The following is an 18,873-nucleotide window of genomic DNA, read 5'->3' on the forward strand; positions in this document are numbered from 1 at the left end:
AAAGGGAGATAAATATACTTATTGGAGCATTAATGTTGACTCAAGGGGGTATGTGAACCGCCCCCCACAAAAGGATGGATATGGATATAGACTTTAGGTTACACGAGTACAAGTTAACCTTTTGTCTTTCAGAAACATGGTAAAAAAGCAAAATAAAAACATGCCATTATCTCCATGTTGTTAGCATATAGTAAGAGAAAGTCAAAATGATTTACTGATTTACTGTGCTAAGCTGTTTCTGCACAGGGCACACATTTTTGCATTTCAGAAGTGGTTGTTTTAAATATACAGTACCTCAAATGTAAATCAAATTATAGAAAGCTGGATCGTGATTATGGGACTGAATCAGCCTTGGTTGCCTTAACGTATGGCCTTTATTGGAATAAGCACAGGGGAGTGCAACCCTGTTATTGTTCCTTGTTCTCTCACCAGCTTTTGATAATACTGACTGAGTCAACTTAGTGAGATGGGTGTTGGAAACAATTAAGCAGTGGTTCCAATACTATCTTCGGGGTCAGTTTCAGAGAATAGCAGTGGGTGATTTTCTTTTGCCCGCCTGGCTGTGCTGTGAGGTGCCACAATGCCAGGTATCGGTGGTGGGCTGGATAAGGGCCAGTAAATTGATTCTAAATCCTGGTAAGATGGAGGCGCAATGGGTGGATGCTTCCTGTATCAAGATAATTGGACAACTGCCTGCTTTTGAGGTTTGCAGTCTGTGGGTGCTTCTGGGTCTCCTTTGGCTGATAAGACAGCGACAGCTGTTTCTGGGCCAAGATAGCCTGACCACTGTTGTCCATGTGCTGGTAACCTCCAGGCTGGATTACTACAATGCACTCTAGGTGGGTTGCTGCAGCTGGTGCAAAATGCAGTGACTCAACTGCTCACTGGGGCAGGATATTACGTTACCCTGCTGTTGAGAAAACTGCATTGACTGACAATTAGCTACTGTTTCTGGTTTTGGTTTGTAAAGTCCTTTACAATTTGGGTCCACGATAATTGAAATATTGTCTCACACCTTTCATACCTACTCAGTCTACTCAGAGGTCTATTCCACACAACGCAGGAATCATAGCTATGGAAATCCCCTGCCCCTGAATATTAGACAGGTACTCTCTCTGTTGTTTCTTCTTTCTACTGAAGTTCTTTTTCTTTCAAAAAAGAAAGCTGAGATCTTTCCCAGTCTGCATGTGTATTGGAATGGTTTTTAATTTTTTCTCTCAAGATTTTTTAAAAAAGATATTTTCATTTTCTAATACACAGAAATAATAATAATTGCCATAAAGGAGAGAGAGAGAGCATGCACTTGTTACTTGCCACCTTCAGCTCCTCTGGGAGGATAGGATAAAATAGGATAAAAATAATAATTAATAAATGACTAATGTAATGCATTTTTTATTTATTCATTTTGTTGTTGTTGTTGTTGTTGTTGTTATGCCACCCTATATCCGGAGGTCTCAGGGCTGTTCACAGCATTAAATCAAAATATAAAACCACAATATATATAATCAAAATAAAAAACAACCCAATAACATCCCCCCCAAAAAACCCCACATTTTAAAAGGGCATAGGATGTCAATCAAATCAACCAAAGGCCTGGTTAAAAGGGAACATTTTTGCCTGCTGCTTAAAAGTGTATAATAAAGGCACCAGGCAAACTTCCCTGGGGAGAGCATTCCACAGATGGGGAGCCACTGAAGACAAGGGCCGTTCTTGTGTTGCCACCTTCTGGACCTCTTGAAGAGGAGGCACACAGAGGAGTGCCTCAGAAGATGATCTCAGGGTCCAGGTAGGTTCATATGGAAAGAGGCGGACCTGAGCCATTTAAGGCGTTTAAGGTCAAAACCAGTACTTTGAATTGGGCCCAGAAACTAATTGGTAGCCAGTGCAGTCGGACCAGGATCAGTGTAATATACTCAAACCATCTTGCTCTGTTGAGCAACCTGGCCGCTGAATTCCGCACTAGCTGAAGTTTCCAAACCCTATGTATAATGCATTGTAGTAATCTAACCCTGAGGTTACCAGCAGGGGCATACGAAGGAGGGGCGGTCCGCCCCGGGTGCTACCCCGGGTGTGTGTGTTACAAGATGGCCCACTGCCTCCCCCCCCCCAGCTGTAGAGCAGCCAAGGACGCACGTGCGCGCCGTCCGTATGGGCTGCTGCTCAAGCGCTGTCCATATGGGCGCCATGCATGCGCAGCTGGGCAATTTGCCCTGCTGCACCCCGCCCCGGGTGCCGGAGAGGCTTCCTCTGCCACTGGTTACAGACAGCAATAGTTTGGCTATCCCTGTCCAGATAGGAGCGTAGCTGGGCCACCAGCTGAAGCTGATGGAAGGCACTCTGGGCCACTGAGGCCACCTAAACAATTCAGTGCATAATAAGATGCTCTGTAGCAAATCTCCCTAACAAGAGATTTAGTTTTAAATGGTTGTTACAGCTGCAAAAGCAGGAAGTATACAAGGGAAAGGATTTGGCTTGTAAGTTACTCAGCCTGTGCTGTCCCTTCTACACTATTTGGCTATGTATCAGACTATCTCTTTGGCTCTGCGAAAAGGTGTGCGACAAATCTGTGCAAATCCCAATCTTGACTTTTCCAAGCTGTGCCAATACTACCTTCAACTGTTTTCAGAGCCTGATTACCTCATGTGCAAAACTAACATAAAACATTTTGTGCTAGAAAAAAATACTGGTATATTAAAAATTGTGTATTGTGTTTTAGATCATTGTTACATTTTGCTTTAAATTTGTTTTTATCGCCTTTAAAACTGGGCTGTTATGCTCTACCATGCTTCTGGTAACCCCAGAAGACACAGGGGGCAGGGGAAATAAAGGCTTTTAATTATGCTGTAGAGAACCCAGGCACCACTTCAGCTGTGCGGCTGGAACCCCAAACTCTAATAACTAAACCAGCAAATGTGTGTAACCCAGATGAAAGGAAACCTTGAAATATGTAATTTAGGCTATTATTTACACAGTATGCTAGTTCTGGTATCTTGACCTCACAATAATAGATCACAATTTTTTTCTTGTGCCCTGGAGTACCTGATAAAATGATGCCTCCTACCTTCTGGAGGTATTGCTTTGGAACAGGATTGCAATTACTTTTACTGTCATAATTTATAAACCAATATACAGTCAGTGTTATATTTAGAACTATGGAGTTCTAAATGGGGAGCTTTTCATGGGGAGCTTTCATTAATTTGGAAGGCTCCCCATTTTAGAAGTCGCAAGTTGGAATGTGACCCAAACCATGGTGGTGGTGGTGGTGTGAAGTTTGTGATTCACCCCTTGAATGTTAAGTAAACACAATTTCAAAAATCTGAATACATTCTGCCAATTTCAAATGGCACAGAGAAAAGGAGATTGGAGGCAGGAAAATGGCACTCCTCTTGAATCTACCGTTTAAAACAACAGCTTCATACTGTTGTGTTCTGATAGACCTGAATATGAACTGAATGCCCTATTTCTATGCTTTGAGTCTCCAGCGAGAATTATCCGACTTTTATTATTGTTTCATCTGCATATTAGACTTAGGGATTCAGAGCAATGTGTTCGTCTCAAGCAACCCTGCGAGGAAGGCTCAGCTTGGGATACACTATCATGTTCTGCTGGGACTTGGTGCTCACCAGGGAAATGATAGAGATTCCCAGAGTCTCTTCCTGTAAAAACAGGCCCTATCAGGACTCTAGCTACTCCCAGTGGACTCTTCTGGCTGAGCTTTGGAAGGTGGTGTTTCAGCTGAGAACCAAAGTTTTCCGAAGAGTGCTAAGGCTTCCCTTCTAGTGGTTCCACCCTCTTGGGTGAGCTGGGTGCAGTCTTTTAAGTAGCTCACTTTAGTTGCATGGCTGTGGAACAGGAGAAGCTACGGGGAAGTCATCCCCAGAGTGAAGGATGCTGGAAGAGCTGTGTCCTCAGGCAAGGATGGGGTAGAAAGGGGTTGCTGTGGGTTCAACCTCCCCACTGAGCAGGGATTGACTTGTGGGTGTGGATGCAGGGGACATAACATTAACTGGCTCGTGACCTCACAGGGGTAGTAGGGATTTGAATAATGCCACATTCAAGCCCAACATTTTAGCCACCACACCACACTAACTCTGCTCTTAAATTGACTTTTCTGTCCGAGCTGTATTGCAGCATAAGATTTCATGAACTCAGGCCTGCTTCTTCAGATGTGTAAAGTATTATCCTCACTGACTGGATGAGGAGAGGGTGGGGGTATGCAGGGGGTGGGGGATTCTCATACTGACTGACTCTTATTGGCTAGCTGTGGAATAAAATCAATTATATTTGGAACTTTGGAAACTAATAGAGGCTTAAGCTTAAACTTGCTCCTAAGTAACCCCTCCAAGGGTCACATGTTGCAATTCGTAGTCATGTAGCAGGGGACTAATTGTAGTAAGGGCATGGATGATCACTCTTTTAATGATACCTGTGTTTAAGGTAGCAACCATTTTTGCACAGCTATGTTGTACATTTAAGTACAAAAATATGCAGCAGATGGTAATGTCAAAATATTATTCTCTCTAATCAAAAGATTGCTCAACATAAGCTATGGCTGGAAATGCTGGCTGGGTTTGAACATGCATGCTTTGCCAGCAATGTACAAGGGAGTTACGTTCTAGGAGGGACTGTGAACTTACTTGGATGCCTTCTGTGGGAAAATACTTTAGTCGGTTGATGGCATCACTTTTCCTTAAATATGCTGAAGAATTTCTTAAACTCTTGAGCTGCTTATTATTTGAGACCCTGTCATGATGGAAAGCTTTAATTTACTTGAGGTCACAGAAGAGGGGGAGTAATAGGAGGCAAGCTGAACTCTAGATGATTCCTGGCTGATTTTGCCTCTGGCTAAACAGTGATGTTGTAGAAAGGCTTCTGTGCCAAAAATGCTTCACCAGACACTAGCTCCTTTTGATTTAAGAAAAATGGATCCATCATCCTTTGGGTTTGTTTGTTTGAAACCTGAATCAGTTTAACATATTTTTTAAAATGTATTAAATATGTTTATTTCGTGGTTCAGTAATACTACCAACCCCAGCTGCGGATGTTTGGGCAAGGTCAGCTAATATAGCACCTTCTAGATGCTGTTGGACTACAGCTACCATTAGCAACAGTCATGATAGGCAATGGCCAGGAACAGTGGAAACTGTGGTCCAGTATCTGGAAGGTACCATGTTGACTACCTGGTAGTTGGAGAATGAATAAACTAGTATATGCAAAGATGTAGCTATAACTGCAAGATGTGTTCTGATAGCTCAGTTGGTAGACCATGAGATTCATAATCTCAGCGTCGTGGGTTCAAGCTCCTCGTTGGGTGAAAGATTCCTGCATTGCAGGTGGTTGGACGAGATGATCCTTGAGGTCCCTTCCAACTCTAAGCTTCTATGATTCTAACTTTGTCAAAGCAATGCTGGCTCAGGGGATAGCTTCAGTCACCACAGTATCGAATAGGTAGGGTCAGAGAACAAGCATGTAAGATTGCAGATTATTGATTTGTTACCCACCCTTCACCTGCAACATTAAAAACAACTTAAAAGCCAGGGTAAAGAGGTACATCTTCAGCATTCATGGGAAATGGCATAATGATGTTCCCAGACACACCTCTGTGGGGATGGAGTTCTAGAAACTTAGGGTTCTACAGAGAAGGAAGTGGCCTTTCAGATATTTTGGGCTGGAGTTGTTAAGGCTTTAAACACTAATGTGACCGCCTCACCAGCTGAGCAATTGTGCTCCTCTGGTGGGAGTACAGTGGTACCTTGGGTTACATACGCTTCAGGTTAGACTCCACTAACCCAGAAATAGTACCTTGGGTTAAGAACTTTGCTTCAGGATGAGAACAGAAATCATGCGGCGGTGGCACAGCAGCAGTGGGAGGCCCCATTAGCTAAAGTGGTGCTTCAGGTTAAGAACAGTTTCAGGTTAAGAACGGACCTACGGAACGAATTAAGTACTTAACCAGTTGCAGGCCCAACCTGGTACCAAATGAAATTAGACAAATCGCTACCAATTTGATATTTAGGCAGGTATTGAAGACCTTTGGTTTAAAAAGGCTTTCCCTGGAGTGTGTGTACCCCAGGGAGGTCACTTCAGTGCTGGTAACACAGTGGTTTCACTTCACCCCCTGAGGCTTACTCCATTGTCTCTCAAGTCAGATGGGTGCCAAAAATTCTTTGGATACCCCTCTGAGGAGAGGAGGGGAGTGCTGTTTCTGTTTAACTGACGGGAGCAGAATTTCAGGCATTAACTTGTCTTGGTCACCCAGTAAGTCCACATCCAAGTTGAGATTTCAACAGAAATCTTGGAAGAAGTATTTTCTATACCGTGGCTGGGATTACACAGCCGCTTGTTTCCTCCTTTGGCTGTTCTAGTAAAACAATTTTATTTGGGTGCTTAGCAGAAAACATAGTAAAATAATATTTTATTAGAAAAGCAGTTAGGGGACTAGTGCTAAATATGAACATTTGTATTCAGGAATTGTTACTTCAGGGAACAATTAGTTTGCTTCACATTAACAGGCCTAATAAATGAGTTTTCCTGTCATTAGCGTGTTACTAACAGATGTGCAGTGACAGATGAAAAGTGTCCCCAACTGTGTTCTAATCCCAGAATTTGGCTCAAAACAGACACTGCTAAATTCTTATACAAACTGCTTAATTTCAAGATGGAGACTCCGATTTCCCACATATAAGCTACTTCTATTTCTTACCCATCCTTCACCATAAAGTCCCAGGGCGTGTTATAACAATTTAAAAATATATTAAAAACATAACAGATTACAATAAAGAGAATAGGATATATGAAGCATCTCTTAACTTTATTTAGCACAATGTATTTTGTGCTTTTCAAATGTTACTATGCTTGTAAAATTCACTATATTAATGCATAGATGGATTGTGGTGGCTCATGAATCTCACTTGTGCCCAGCCTACTACTTGAGAAACATCAGAGTAACTATTGATTTAGGTATTTACATCTCTTTGTATGAAATTGATTTTTATAAAGTATCTCTGAACAAATACCTGGATAGGAAGGGAGGGGTTTTGATAGCATTCCCCCCCCTGTATCCATGATTCATGGCTAAACTGGTTCCTGTGGTGATGGTTTTAGTACCTTCTTACCTTTGGCTAAGAATGTAGTCAAATCCAAGCAGAACTTCAGAAAAGCGCATTATTAATCTCCTCTCCCCCCCAACTGCTTAAAATTGTGATTAATGGCTTTCATAAACCCATGTATTTGTTTTGAGGTACTAAATGTATACAGCGAGATTATGTTTTTAAAAAATTGTTTAGGTATTATCAATTGTTTTTGGGAAAAGAATGTTGCCTGAAAGTCTGAAATTATTAGAGTTCTTAAAATCTTGACTCTTTTCCAAGGCAGCCCCATCTTGCCTGCCCCAAGCATCTGTTTTTTCAATCTGAGGTTTTGGGATTTTGTTTTTATATTTTTGTAGGAAAGGGAGCTTTGTGAGGATTGCCTATGACAACCAATTCCATCTTGAATAAAGCTTCAGTATATATGCCCTTTGTTTCTTTGAGCCAAACTATACTACTAAAGCCTAATTAAATTATACCCCTCTCACATAATTTTTCTCCTTTTATTTAAGCATTAACCATTTCCCAGTCGTACTGAGTATAACAAGGAGTGCTGACGTTTATTATGGGAACACGATACCTCAAATCTATTGGGCCATTTTAAGTAACTGATTAAAGTCACAGGACTATTGGGGAAAAGATGCTTATTTGCAGAGTATGTGTACTGTGTACTTCACTGTGCAGAAGTTGTGGTGCACCTAGTCGTTTGAGAATGTTTCCATTTTTCAAAAGGTAAAATAAAAACCTGCTCTTCTGCTAATTGTGGCTGCAATTTGTTCAATGTAGGTGGGGTTGGCTAAAGCTTCAGAATATCAGGTGGACCTTCTGTGTTCACCAAATTCTTTATTCTTCTCCACAAGTGATTCTGCAACAAAACGTTGCAGTGTGTGGAGCTGTCCAGGGTTCCAGCTAGCCATGTCTTCTTCCGGGATACTTCGTTCTATTCCATTCATCCTCTCTCCCCTCCCTCCCTCCCATTTCTACGTCTGCCTACAAGTCAGACAGCATCCCATGCCCACTTAGCAACTGTAGTCTCATTGAGCTATTCTTGTGACGCCCCTTCCTTCTGTGTTTTCTATTAAAATATTCCCGTACTTTTGCAAAGCTTGGAGTTCTCCCAAGCCTGCTGATGCCTTCTTCTTGTGTGTGAATGGTTTCTCCCCTGTACCCCTGTATCAGGAACTACACTTGAAGAATGAGTTTGCTATTGACATATAGGACAGGAGTGAGGAACTGGATCCAGCTGACGTCACCATAATGCCAGGAGCAGTGTTTTCCTTTGCTGACATGGCTTAATTTTAAACTGCAGGTAAAGGAAGCAAGGTTTGCAACTGCTGGTGGTGACGGGCAGCAACTTCCAACCTCAGACCCTTTGCCTGCACAGTGTGAAATTGAACCATGCTGCTGAAGGAAGCGTTTCTTGCAGGGGGCTGGCTCTAAGCACCATTTAGCTGACTGGCATTTACAGCCAGCCCTGCTTAGGGAAGATTGGCTGCTCTACAGTGTTCCCGGTCTCTATGGGACTGCTGATCAGTGCTAAGAACATGCCTAACTTTGCCAAGGTGCAATCAGCAGAGCACCCTTTAAAGCTCCCAACTATTCCTTTGCAGCCACGTTTTTACCTGTTTTCATTATATGTGTCAACAGGTGTGGGGCAGGTGGCCCTGGTTTGTTAGAGAGAGGACTTGGGGGCCAACTAAGGAGCCCTGATACAGGACAATGAATACATATGAGCAGTGCCTGCAGAAAGCCCTTAACTAAGAACCAAATAAATGAGAGCTCTGCAGTTAAGATTTTTTAAATGATAAATTGCCACTGCTGATTGGAAAGGGGCAACAGTGCTGAGGGAAGGAGGCGATTATTGATCTGTGTAACCCACTTTGCTGACATATTGTCAAAGCAAATGTATTGGCTTTGGCTTTGGTTTAGAGATGATTGTGGCACAAAACCTGCACTTTGAAATGCTTTAGACTTTTTTGTGTCTAAATGAAATCAGAGGGGAAATTTGACAGAATCTTTTATTCTGGAATAACCCAGTAAGAAATAGATTTAACTTCAACTAATAACTAGCAAACAACAAAGTATCATTAGTTTTAACAAAACAATGGCATACTATGAATTTGAGAATTGAACCATAAACATATTAAGCACACTTTTAAGAAAGCATGCTTAAGCTGGCAGCTTCGGTTTTAAAGGGAAATTAGCTGCATGGCATCCAAATACCAATTGAGGCACTGCACACATGCTCTAAATGTGTATCTCTGGAGGATCCTAGTGGTGCTCCCACTTTTGCCAAAAAAAGAAATCCTTTATGTTTAGTGAAAGCAGACATTTTATTTTAAGAGATTACGCTTGGCAAGCTGTTCTAAATTGGCAGTGGTTCTCTTTAATTCTGTATTAATCTAGTTTTTAGTAAGGGATTATGAATTCTGCCAGTGACAGCTTGTGCACTGAGAGAAATGGTCTTGTTTCCCATCATTATGATCTTAGAATGGAGCTAAGAGACATTCTTAGCAAATGTATCGTCCCAACCCTATAGGACTGACATAACGGGAATAAAGGGAAGGAAAACTTGCAGGAAAAATTCATGGAAAGGAAAGAGAAGTACTTAACCCCCTTAAGCACACATACACACACAGATATAATTTCCTGCAAATGTCTCCCAGGGGACTTGTTTCCTCCAGCTGGGCTACCTTCCTGTTTCAGAGCTTATGGGGATGGGATAAAATGGGGAGGGTATTTGCAGGGGAAGCTGGGAAGGGTTAAGCATTCCTCTCATTCAGCATAATTTTAAACGTAGGAACATCTGTAGAATTTGTGTTGAGCCTTCATATAGTTAACTTTGTCTTTTCGCTGACACACAAATTAATCTAAACCATTTTGCACTACCAGGGCCAAAATTAGTTTCAACTACTTATAAAATATTGTATAACATTATTGTTACTTGTGTAATGAGTTAACTTATTATTTATGGAAGGTTATTTCTGTTTACAGAACAATTGTTTGATGTTGAAAATGCTGTTATGTGTCTATAACCTCTACGTGTGCATTAAATAGCATCTAGGTATTGATAACTCATTTTCAAATGTGTCTTGGCTAGAGGAGCCTAATACAGAATGCAGGCCTCTCCGTTAGTACAGCATTTATCTGAATGTCTTCTTTGTTGTTAACTATCTACATTCCTACTTCCTTTGCCATATTCCTCCTGAAGAATGCACCATTTCCTAAAATTCTGCACCACAGGGTTTCACACAGTATAGCTTTTACTTTGCTTTTCCATGAGTTCTTGTACACATTTGTAAGCAATCTGAGGCATAAGTGAATCTGTTTAAAGTTTCTGAACCTGATTTAGCAAAAGGGATTGGAGTAACAGATGGCTTGATTCTTTTCATTTCAATGCATGTGAAATTATGAGCCCACGAAGAACAATATGGTCTTTCACTTCATCATGAGTGTATATGCACAGTGTGGTTATCAGCTTACAATTGCAGGACCATAACTTCTAGTTCATTGTTCCCCTAGATGAGCACAATGCCAGGATTGCCTACAAGGCCTTGCTTCTATGACATTGACCTGGACCCTGAAACGGAACAAGTCAAGGGGTTGTTTTAATAAAAGCACAAAAATAAGGTGAGTGGAAGTTCTTGTTAAATAGGAGTCCCTTTGGTGTTTGACAGTAGTAATGAGCTAAAGAGATTTCAAATGGACTTTTAATGTTTCTTTTCTCACATCTTGTGGCTTTCATCTGTGTCATACCCAAATCTTTAATAAGATATATTAAGGATGTTTCATAGGAAATCACTTATGTTATGTTATTTATTTATTTAGATTTGAATGTGATTATGTTTTACTGCTGATAGTTGTATGCTTTGGAAGGTCAGTCTAAATTCACTAAGTGCTTATCATTTCCTCCAATGCCCCATCGGTTTTCTATTGCTACAGTGGATGCTCAGGTTGTGAACGTGATCCGTGCGGGATGCATGTTCGCAACCTGCGTCTGCACATGCGCGGGTTGCGATTTGGCACTTCTGTGCATGCGCAAAGCGTGATTTAGCGCTTCTGTGCATGCGCGACCACCGAAACCCGGAAGTAACCCGTTCCGGTACTCCCGGGTTTTGGCGGTTCACAACCCGAAAAAACGCAGCCTGAAGCGGCTGTAACCCGAGGTACGACTGTAGTTCTCATTTTCACCATGGGCTGGAGGAGGTGGGGAGGAAGAAACAGGATCCAGCGAAGTCCAGCAAACTGCATGACTCTATAAGTTAAGTCTACAGTTGAGAGCAGCTGAGACTTGGTTAGTCAGGGAGGGCCAGAAGAAATTAGCCTGCTGTGTCCCTCACCACATATAGTAAGTATCCCTAGAAGATGGGGAATTAAGGCTGAGGGAGTATGTTCCACCAAGTTAATTTCTGCACTATTGAGATATATATACTGCTCTCTATCCCAACCTTATTTAACCTCTTTGGGGAAGATAGCTCAGTGGTAGAGCCTCGTGTTCTGCTTGAATAAGGCCCAAGGTTTAATATCCTGCATTCCAAGGAGTCAGCTGGGAGGGGGAACCTGGAGAGCCTATCCCATTTCCTGACAGTATCACACAGCTCTTCCTGTCCTCAGCACCTACACAGATTTCTTTGAGTCAGGCTGATATCCCACTTCATTCACCAGACTTTGAGTTCAGTTCGTGACATCTTGCACATCAGCATTTAAAACATTCCATAATATGGCAACAATTCAGATACTGGCTAAAGGAAATCTTATGGGTGGGATCCAGTTCTTTGTAAACTGGATTTTCTGTAAACCACTTACAGTTTATGGATGGCTAAGCACTATATAAATGCTGCTAAATAAAAAATAAAAATATTATGTTGGTCCAGCTTCTCTTACAGGAATATCAAAAGCCCTTTTGTGTAACCTTCTGCACCCAGGCTTTATGAAGTGCATTTTGCAATTATACTTTTCGTTCCCATTTCAAGTACAAAAAGTACTGCCTGAATTTTCCAGAGAATTCCAGCAAGTATTGAATAAACAAGTTTATGCCTTCGTTGCAAATGCACTGTGGATTATTTTAAGACTCCAGGGACGTAGTCGCATTCTATTAAAATCAATTGCAAAACAACCATTGATTTTAATTACTCTGAATTGCACACAAAGTGCTTAAACGTTTGGAAAGCGGTTATTAAGATCTCAGCTACTTAGGATCACCCAGTCCTACATTCCTGAAATATGCTTGGACTTTGATGAACACAGGGGGAAAGGAATTCTACTGCTATAGAGCCACTGTTCAGACCACATCTCTACAGACATTGTGGTCATAAACTCAGTGTACAGGTAAGCCCTATTCAGACATGCTGCTGGCATATACATGCCTCCATGTGCAAAGGAGCACACACACCCCCAAGCCTCATTTTAGACTTGGCCCTCCAACTTGTGGAAGGTGACAGGGAGTGATGCTGGGTGGGAGTGGAGTGTAATGCACTTGTCCTCACTTATGAGTATGGGTGTATCTGCAAGCAGCATACTCAAATAAGGCTATAGCAAGCATCAGGTTTAGGAGATGCCAATGGGATGTAAGAGAAGAGGCAATCACTCCAACAGCAACTAGGACATTAAGGGTGGATCATAACCAGCACTTTAATCATAAACCCAGAAGGTAATGCCGGAAACATTGGTGCTTTCAGCATTTCTCTTCCCCCCTCAAAATAAAGGATCAGCTTGTGATGATCTGCACCAATCTGAAGCTTGCAGACCATCATAATAGGCACCTCCTTAGAGTGCAGTACTATTTTCAAGCCTTGAAGTTATAAAATGATAGCTAATGCATCTATATCTGCTAAAAGAAACCATTGACACTATGCGCAGAATTGCCAGGGGGGCGGAAAACACAATTTTCATGGCCTACAGCTGAAATGGGGAACCTCTGCTCCACGAGTCTCCTAACCCAACCTCTTTCATTTCCCCCAAGCCATATCCCTTCTCCCTCACCTCCTCCTCGCTTGACCTGCAGAGAGCTCACAATGGAGAGAGATGCTCGCTTGGTGATCTCTTCCCTTCTACATTTCTTTGCTGTGCTCCTTTCTCGGAACACAGCAAAGAAGCCAAGCTACAAAAGGAAACAGTGTGTGTGAATGGGCTTTAGTCTCACCTACTTCAGGCTTTGGCACCACCCACTGCATATGGCCCTCAACCACTTTCCCATGAATGGGAATCCTCAGGGGTGAAAAAAAATCTCCACCCTGGCCTGCAGGGTAGTAGCATGTTGGCTGCAATGAGCTGCTGCATGCCCTTTATTTCTGGCCACACTCACATAGCACAACCTCAAATTCCAAGGATCAATGATGTGGAGTATTCTACAGGAATTTATGGTGCAGAAAAAAATATGTAGAATTGGACCTTAGCTGGTAATAATGCTGGTAATTATAATTCTCTGTAGCATTTAATTAATTATTCTAATTGAGAAAAAGGCATTCACAAACTTATTCCATGTATGAGATTGGAGTAGCTGCACTGACATAAATCTGAAAGATGAGAATAATTTTTTCTTCACTGCTCTAACATACACAGACCTGGATAATACATTAGGGATCTGTCTATATTAGGAGAAAGTACACTACACCATGTAGAACAGTTAAGTGTTTTACTTTACTTACCCTCCAGGCAAAATAATTCAAGCACAGTAATGTTACAGATAATTCGCAGTCTGATATCCTTTTTTAAGAGAGAACCAAAAAAAAGACATGTTTCTTCAAACAATGAAAAAAGGAATTCTTGAAATACTTAACTTTTTTTTCTATTTTCCAGACTTCTGCAGCTTCCATGTTTTCCTGGAGTATGACAAGCATGAATTTGAAGAATGCCTATCATGTATCTCTGCAACAATATTGGAATACACCAAAGCAAATAAATATAATATTTCTTGAAACCCTTCTGTAATAAAAAATAACCAAAGCAAGAACTTTTTTTTAAAAAAAAGCAGTACTAACTAATTTATTGTAAAGTGGCAGTGTTAAGGAATGTTTTTCAAGACATGCTATTTCCTGCATTCTAACTAGTGGGTGTAGGTAGTGGGAAATGATACAGAAATATCTTTTCCACTTTTTAAGATTTTGATTCATTATTTAAGATGCTTTACCTCACTTGGGTCAGCCTAGAAAATCAACATTAAAAGAATAATGCTGTCTGATGCAGTTTAATGCATTTTATGGGGTATATATGCAGATTCTTGAATTCAGCAGCTGTTGCACCAAGCAAAATTATCTGGGAATGTCTGTGCTATCTTTCGGTGTTACCTACTGGGGTTGGGGGAAGCTAGGGTTTCAAATGCAGGATCTCTCTTTTCATAAAATAGCCCAGGAATTTTACAGAAATTTGAAATAAGTGTTGTTGTTTTCCCATGTGGCCAAACAGCTGTGAAATGTCCATAACTTCATGTATCTCACTGTTCTTGGTCTTTGCAAATGAGTTCAAGTTTCTGGCTTACTGCTTTGTACTCTCCTTAATATACCAAATGTCAACAAGCTTGCTTTCTTTTTACAGCCAATAGAAGTAAATCTTTATGTGCAGGCCTGCAACTTTCATTTAAAAAAAATGTACAGTACAGTATTGGGTTTCTGAAAGAAGCTTTGCCCTTTTTTGGATAGTACTTTAACATAACTGTACTGCATTATAGTGTTAGGTTAACAGGAGGAACCAAAATACTATTGTCTATTGGATGATGTATTTGCTGATGCTTCTAGTCAGCAGTTGGCACTGTCCGTCAAGTATCCAGTGCTGTGTAAGTAGGGTACCTCTCATTCTCTCTTTCCTACGGTGCCCCCTAAAACCTCTCTTGAGGAACTAGGGACACTTAGGGGGGGAACTGGAAAGTGGAGCAAGGCAGTGCAATAGAGGGAAGAACTGGAGAATGAGAGCTTGCAAAAGTAGCTTTTGCAAGCTACCTCAATCAGATTTTAAGCAGTTCTCCCATCCTATTGCAGCACATCCTAAGCCTTTCCTTGGTGGTGTGCTTAGGAAGTTGCAGTGAAAATGAAGGTTTGGGAAGCCTTCTTTGCAGGAGCAGACATCTAGCACTGGATTAAATACCAAAATACCTTAGTTTGGACGTTACAAATTTGGCGCCCTTTCAGAAATCTAAAATGCATTGACGTGAAGTTTATGCTGACAGATTGTTAATAGAACACAGATAATTTGGCAATATTGTTTTTCAAAATCATTTCTCATGACTATTATTGGTGTGAGTGATAGCATGCACAGTATTTCCCTTCCAACATCTATTGCATATTGAAAACAGTTTGATTGCATTAACTCCAGTTAGGCACCACAGTCTTCTGTTCATTCAGAGGCTTATCAACAATCCATCCCACACAATTGTCTGAAATCTGGTAAGCATATGACAAGTGCCCGAAAATAAACTCAATTTTAATCCTCAAAAATTGCATCACTGAGTTTCTGGATACTGGATGTCCATTCATTTTGTCAATTATATGATTTGGTTAGAACAGTGCAATGCTTTTGAAGAAAAATATGGTTCATTTTCTAGACCCCTGTAATACAGAACTGGGTGGAGCAGAGAGACTTAATAATGAAAGGTGCTAATTGCTTTGTCTGCTGGTCACACATTATAAGATACTGTTTCTACCTTCAGATAAATTTCATGCTGTCAATGATGAGGTAGGCAAACCTACTTGACGATTTGAGGGTATCCTTAGGATGGTGAAAGCATGTTAATAACAGAATGCACAACCCTGTCAAGCTAGTCCACTAAATCTTCACCTGTTCCTTCGGAGAACTATGAGCTTTAAGAGCTACAGAGCAGGATTAAGGGCATCCAAATTTAAATCTGCTTGAAGAAAATAATAAAACTCCTCCTTCTGTTTACAATGTGGCTGTATGCAAAGCTTTTGGAAGGAAAGCAACAGAAGTAAAGCACTGTAACAGCAGCTAAGACAAAGGACTTGCTCAAAAAGTGCCAATTGGGTTCAAACTGACACTTTTTGTAGAACTTGTTTCTCCTTTGTCAGTGTGAGATTCTTGAACCTATCAGTCCATATTCCATCCCTTTTCACCTCAATTCCAAGGCTTCTCTGACTGCCTTGTCTAAAGTTTTGAAATCTTAATTTTTTACTTGCGGTTTGAGGAGCATTTTATTATAAGGCAATGTGGTGTGGTGGTGAGAGTTGAATTTCACCTAGGAGACTAGTGCTCAAATCTGCAACTCTCTCTTGAAGCTCACTGGGTATCCTTAGGGCAGTTGCTGTCTTATAACCTAACCTACCTTACAGAGTTGTTGTAAAGATAAAATGGTGGTGGTGGGGGAAACCATGTACACTACCTTAAGCTCTGAGGAAAGGTGGGATATAAATGTCATAATAAATGCTTTTGCAAACTTGGTGGGAGTTGGTGGATTAAAAGGGGTGAGGCACACCACTTGTTTATCCTAAGAGGCTCTAGAGTTAGGATGTAAGCATCCTACAAAATTAAAATTCTCAAGGTTTCATAAACAGAATTCATTAAGAATTAAACCAATTAGAAGTACCAGCACACCATGATGCACTCGTCCAAACACTACCCTTGATTTCCAGATTTTTACTGCAATATCTTTGTTGCCTGGCTGACAGCTCTTTCTCCTGGCTATGTGTGCTCCTCTCCCCACCTTTTAGAAAAATAAGCTGAATTATAGGCAACATAAAGTGGAAAAGCAGACTATCCGTTTAGAAACATTTGGTGACAAGAAAATGGCTGTTGGGGTGTAGCTGGATAATTGTACATTGTTGGTTTGCAACCAGTTTGTTTATGTAACAAATCAGTTACAGTCAAATATTTCTACAAGTGTGGTCAAAATTGCAACTCCCAGATCAGTAATCCAAACTGCAGTGCATTATATATACACATTATTATGTGTGCGAGTTAATGTACATTTGCTGGAGTGTTTTTCATGCAAAAGCTCAAATATTTATTCCCAAAGTAAACCTTTTCATTCAAAAAGTTTAAAGGACATTTGGAAGACGTTAGCTTGCATAAGCTGTCATACAATAAAGGGCTTGGCAGAAAAAGAGGAATCACTCTGAGAGTTAAAAAGCATGGGGAAAGGGAATCGTGTGCAATATGAGCATAGAACAAAATGTTCATGAATAAAATTTATAGGAACACATACTATATATATATATATATATATATATATATATATATATATATATTGCTGTATGCAAACCACAACAATTAGTATTTAATAGTTTCCTTTTGAATTTCCAACTTTTCTACTGCTTTTGGTATGTCTTGCAGACCATTTAAAGTAGACCAAGGGTTCCCAAATTGTGGTCCATGGGAAGCCAGTGGTCCACAAGCTGCATTCAGGTGGACGATGGCATGTCTATGAATTTGTGTTTGAAGACAGGAGGTGGTAGAGCTATGCATTAAATATTCATATTGATTTTTAATTGTACTTTTATTGCTTTCTATACCTTATATTGTATTTTAGTTTAAATTCTATCCAACTAAGTTCCTCTCAGAGGAACTCTTTGAAATGAATGAACTTAGTCATGTCTATCAACTTCATTGGGTCTACTCTGTGTAGGACTAGCACTGGATATGTAAGAAATAAAAGAAGAAGCAATAAAATACAAGTGAATGGTCCTACAGCATCTAGCAAAGTGTGTTACAATGGCTGCAACAAGCAGAAAAATCACTGAGTGATCCATCAAGATCCTTGGTAATTTTCAAGTGGTTCATGAAGAAAAAGGCTTCGGAACCACTGAAGTAGACCATCTCTGTACAGATCAACTCCCCTAAACAAAAAATCCTAATATAGCAGTTGTTAACTCTGGGATAGGGATCATTAGATCTGAGAGTGAAGTCAAACTGCGGCGCAAGCCTGGGCAATGTATATGGAGGTCCTGGGCTGCCCAGATGACAAGATGCCCCTCTCTTGGCCTCACGGATGTGAAACAAAGGAAAGCAGAGTAATATGTTTGGCACCAGCTTGGCTGCAGGAATTGCTGGAAAGAGAAATACAAGGCTCCATCCAGCCGCTTAGTCCTGTCCATCCCTAACTCACAGAGGAGTACACAGGTGCGTAAAATTAGTATAGTATAAGGAGGGTGATATAGGAGTGGTTGCAATCTTTTTCTTGATGAAAAGCAGTGTACCAAATGCTTGAATAAAATTAAAGATTGCATAAACGCCCCACCAAAATGGCCTGGCAAGGACACACGAGTTCCCAGAATGTATGACATACTGAGATGGTACACGAAGAAGCAGGGCGGGGAGTGGAGAGAGAATTGGCCAGCTCAAGCCACTAATATCATATAGTAAGCTTTCCGCTCATTTTACCTGATCCTAGTGGAAGATTTTCTGTGGACACAACAGCATGACTGGATCCTACATGTGTATTACCATGCAAATACTTGTCAAATCTGGTTTTGCAATGAATCAATCTTCTGAATCTTAGAAAGCTGTAAGTCAGACTTCGGAAGCTCAAGATATTCAGTTAATCTCTCACTACTTTATTTAAACACCAGTCCAGTTGCATAAATGTACTCCAGCCTCAATTTACAAATGGTTGGCTGCTGATATATATCTCTAAATGTTTCTTTCTTCTTGAACCAGACACTGGCATTTGTCAGATACATTTACACATGGGTCATTCTATATGTCTCTGCAGAAACCTTGAAGCTAAGCCAGAACCCTGCAGCTGTCATTAATGCAAAACCAACAAAAATGATAAATTGTTTGTTCAGAGATAGCTGTAGCTGAGCAGATGTGCTTATATTTGGCTTAGTAGTTGATTAAT

The 18,873-nt window shown here is 40.8% G+C and overlaps 2 protein-coding genes across 2 annotated transcripts in view; one reads left to right on the forward strand and one right to left on the reverse strand.

Moving 5' to 3' along the window:
• MTHFD1L (methylenetetrahydrofolate dehydrogenase (NADP+ dependent) 1 like) overlaps nucleotides 1-15,686 on the forward strand; it is a 112,861-nt gene extending 97,175 nt beyond the window's left edge. The window contains exons 27-28 of the mRNA XM_083496415.1: nucleotides 10,611-10,718; nucleotides 13,887-15,686. Of these exons, the coding sequence (XP_083352541.1) occupies nucleotides 10,611-10,700 (90 nt within the window). The 3' untranslated portion in view covers nucleotides 10,701-10,718; nucleotides 13,887-15,686. The remainder of the gene's footprint in view (nucleotides 1-10,610; nucleotides 10,719-13,886) is intronic.
• The window catches only part of LOC310703877 (uncharacterized protein), a 62,282-nt gene that overhangs the window by 10,488 nt on the left and 32,921 nt on the right, over nucleotides 1-18,873 (reverse strand). The window contains exons 4-5 of the mRNA XM_083496680.1: nucleotides 16,654-16,737; nucleotides 13,868-13,955 (exon numbers count right to left, since the gene is read on the reverse strand). Coding sequence (XP_083352806.1) covers nucleotides 13,876-13,955; nucleotides 16,654-16,737 — 164 coding nt within the window. The 3' untranslated portion in view covers nucleotides 13,868-13,875. The remainder of the gene's footprint in view (nucleotides 1-13,867; nucleotides 13,956-16,653; nucleotides 16,738-18,873) is intronic.

Source organism: Podarcis liolepis, assembly GCF_965112155.1.
Source record: "Podarcis liolepis genome assembly, chromosome: 3".
Taxonomy (NCBI): Eukaryota; Metazoa; Chordata; class Lepidosauria; order Squamata; family Lacertidae; genus Podarcis; species Podarcis liolepis.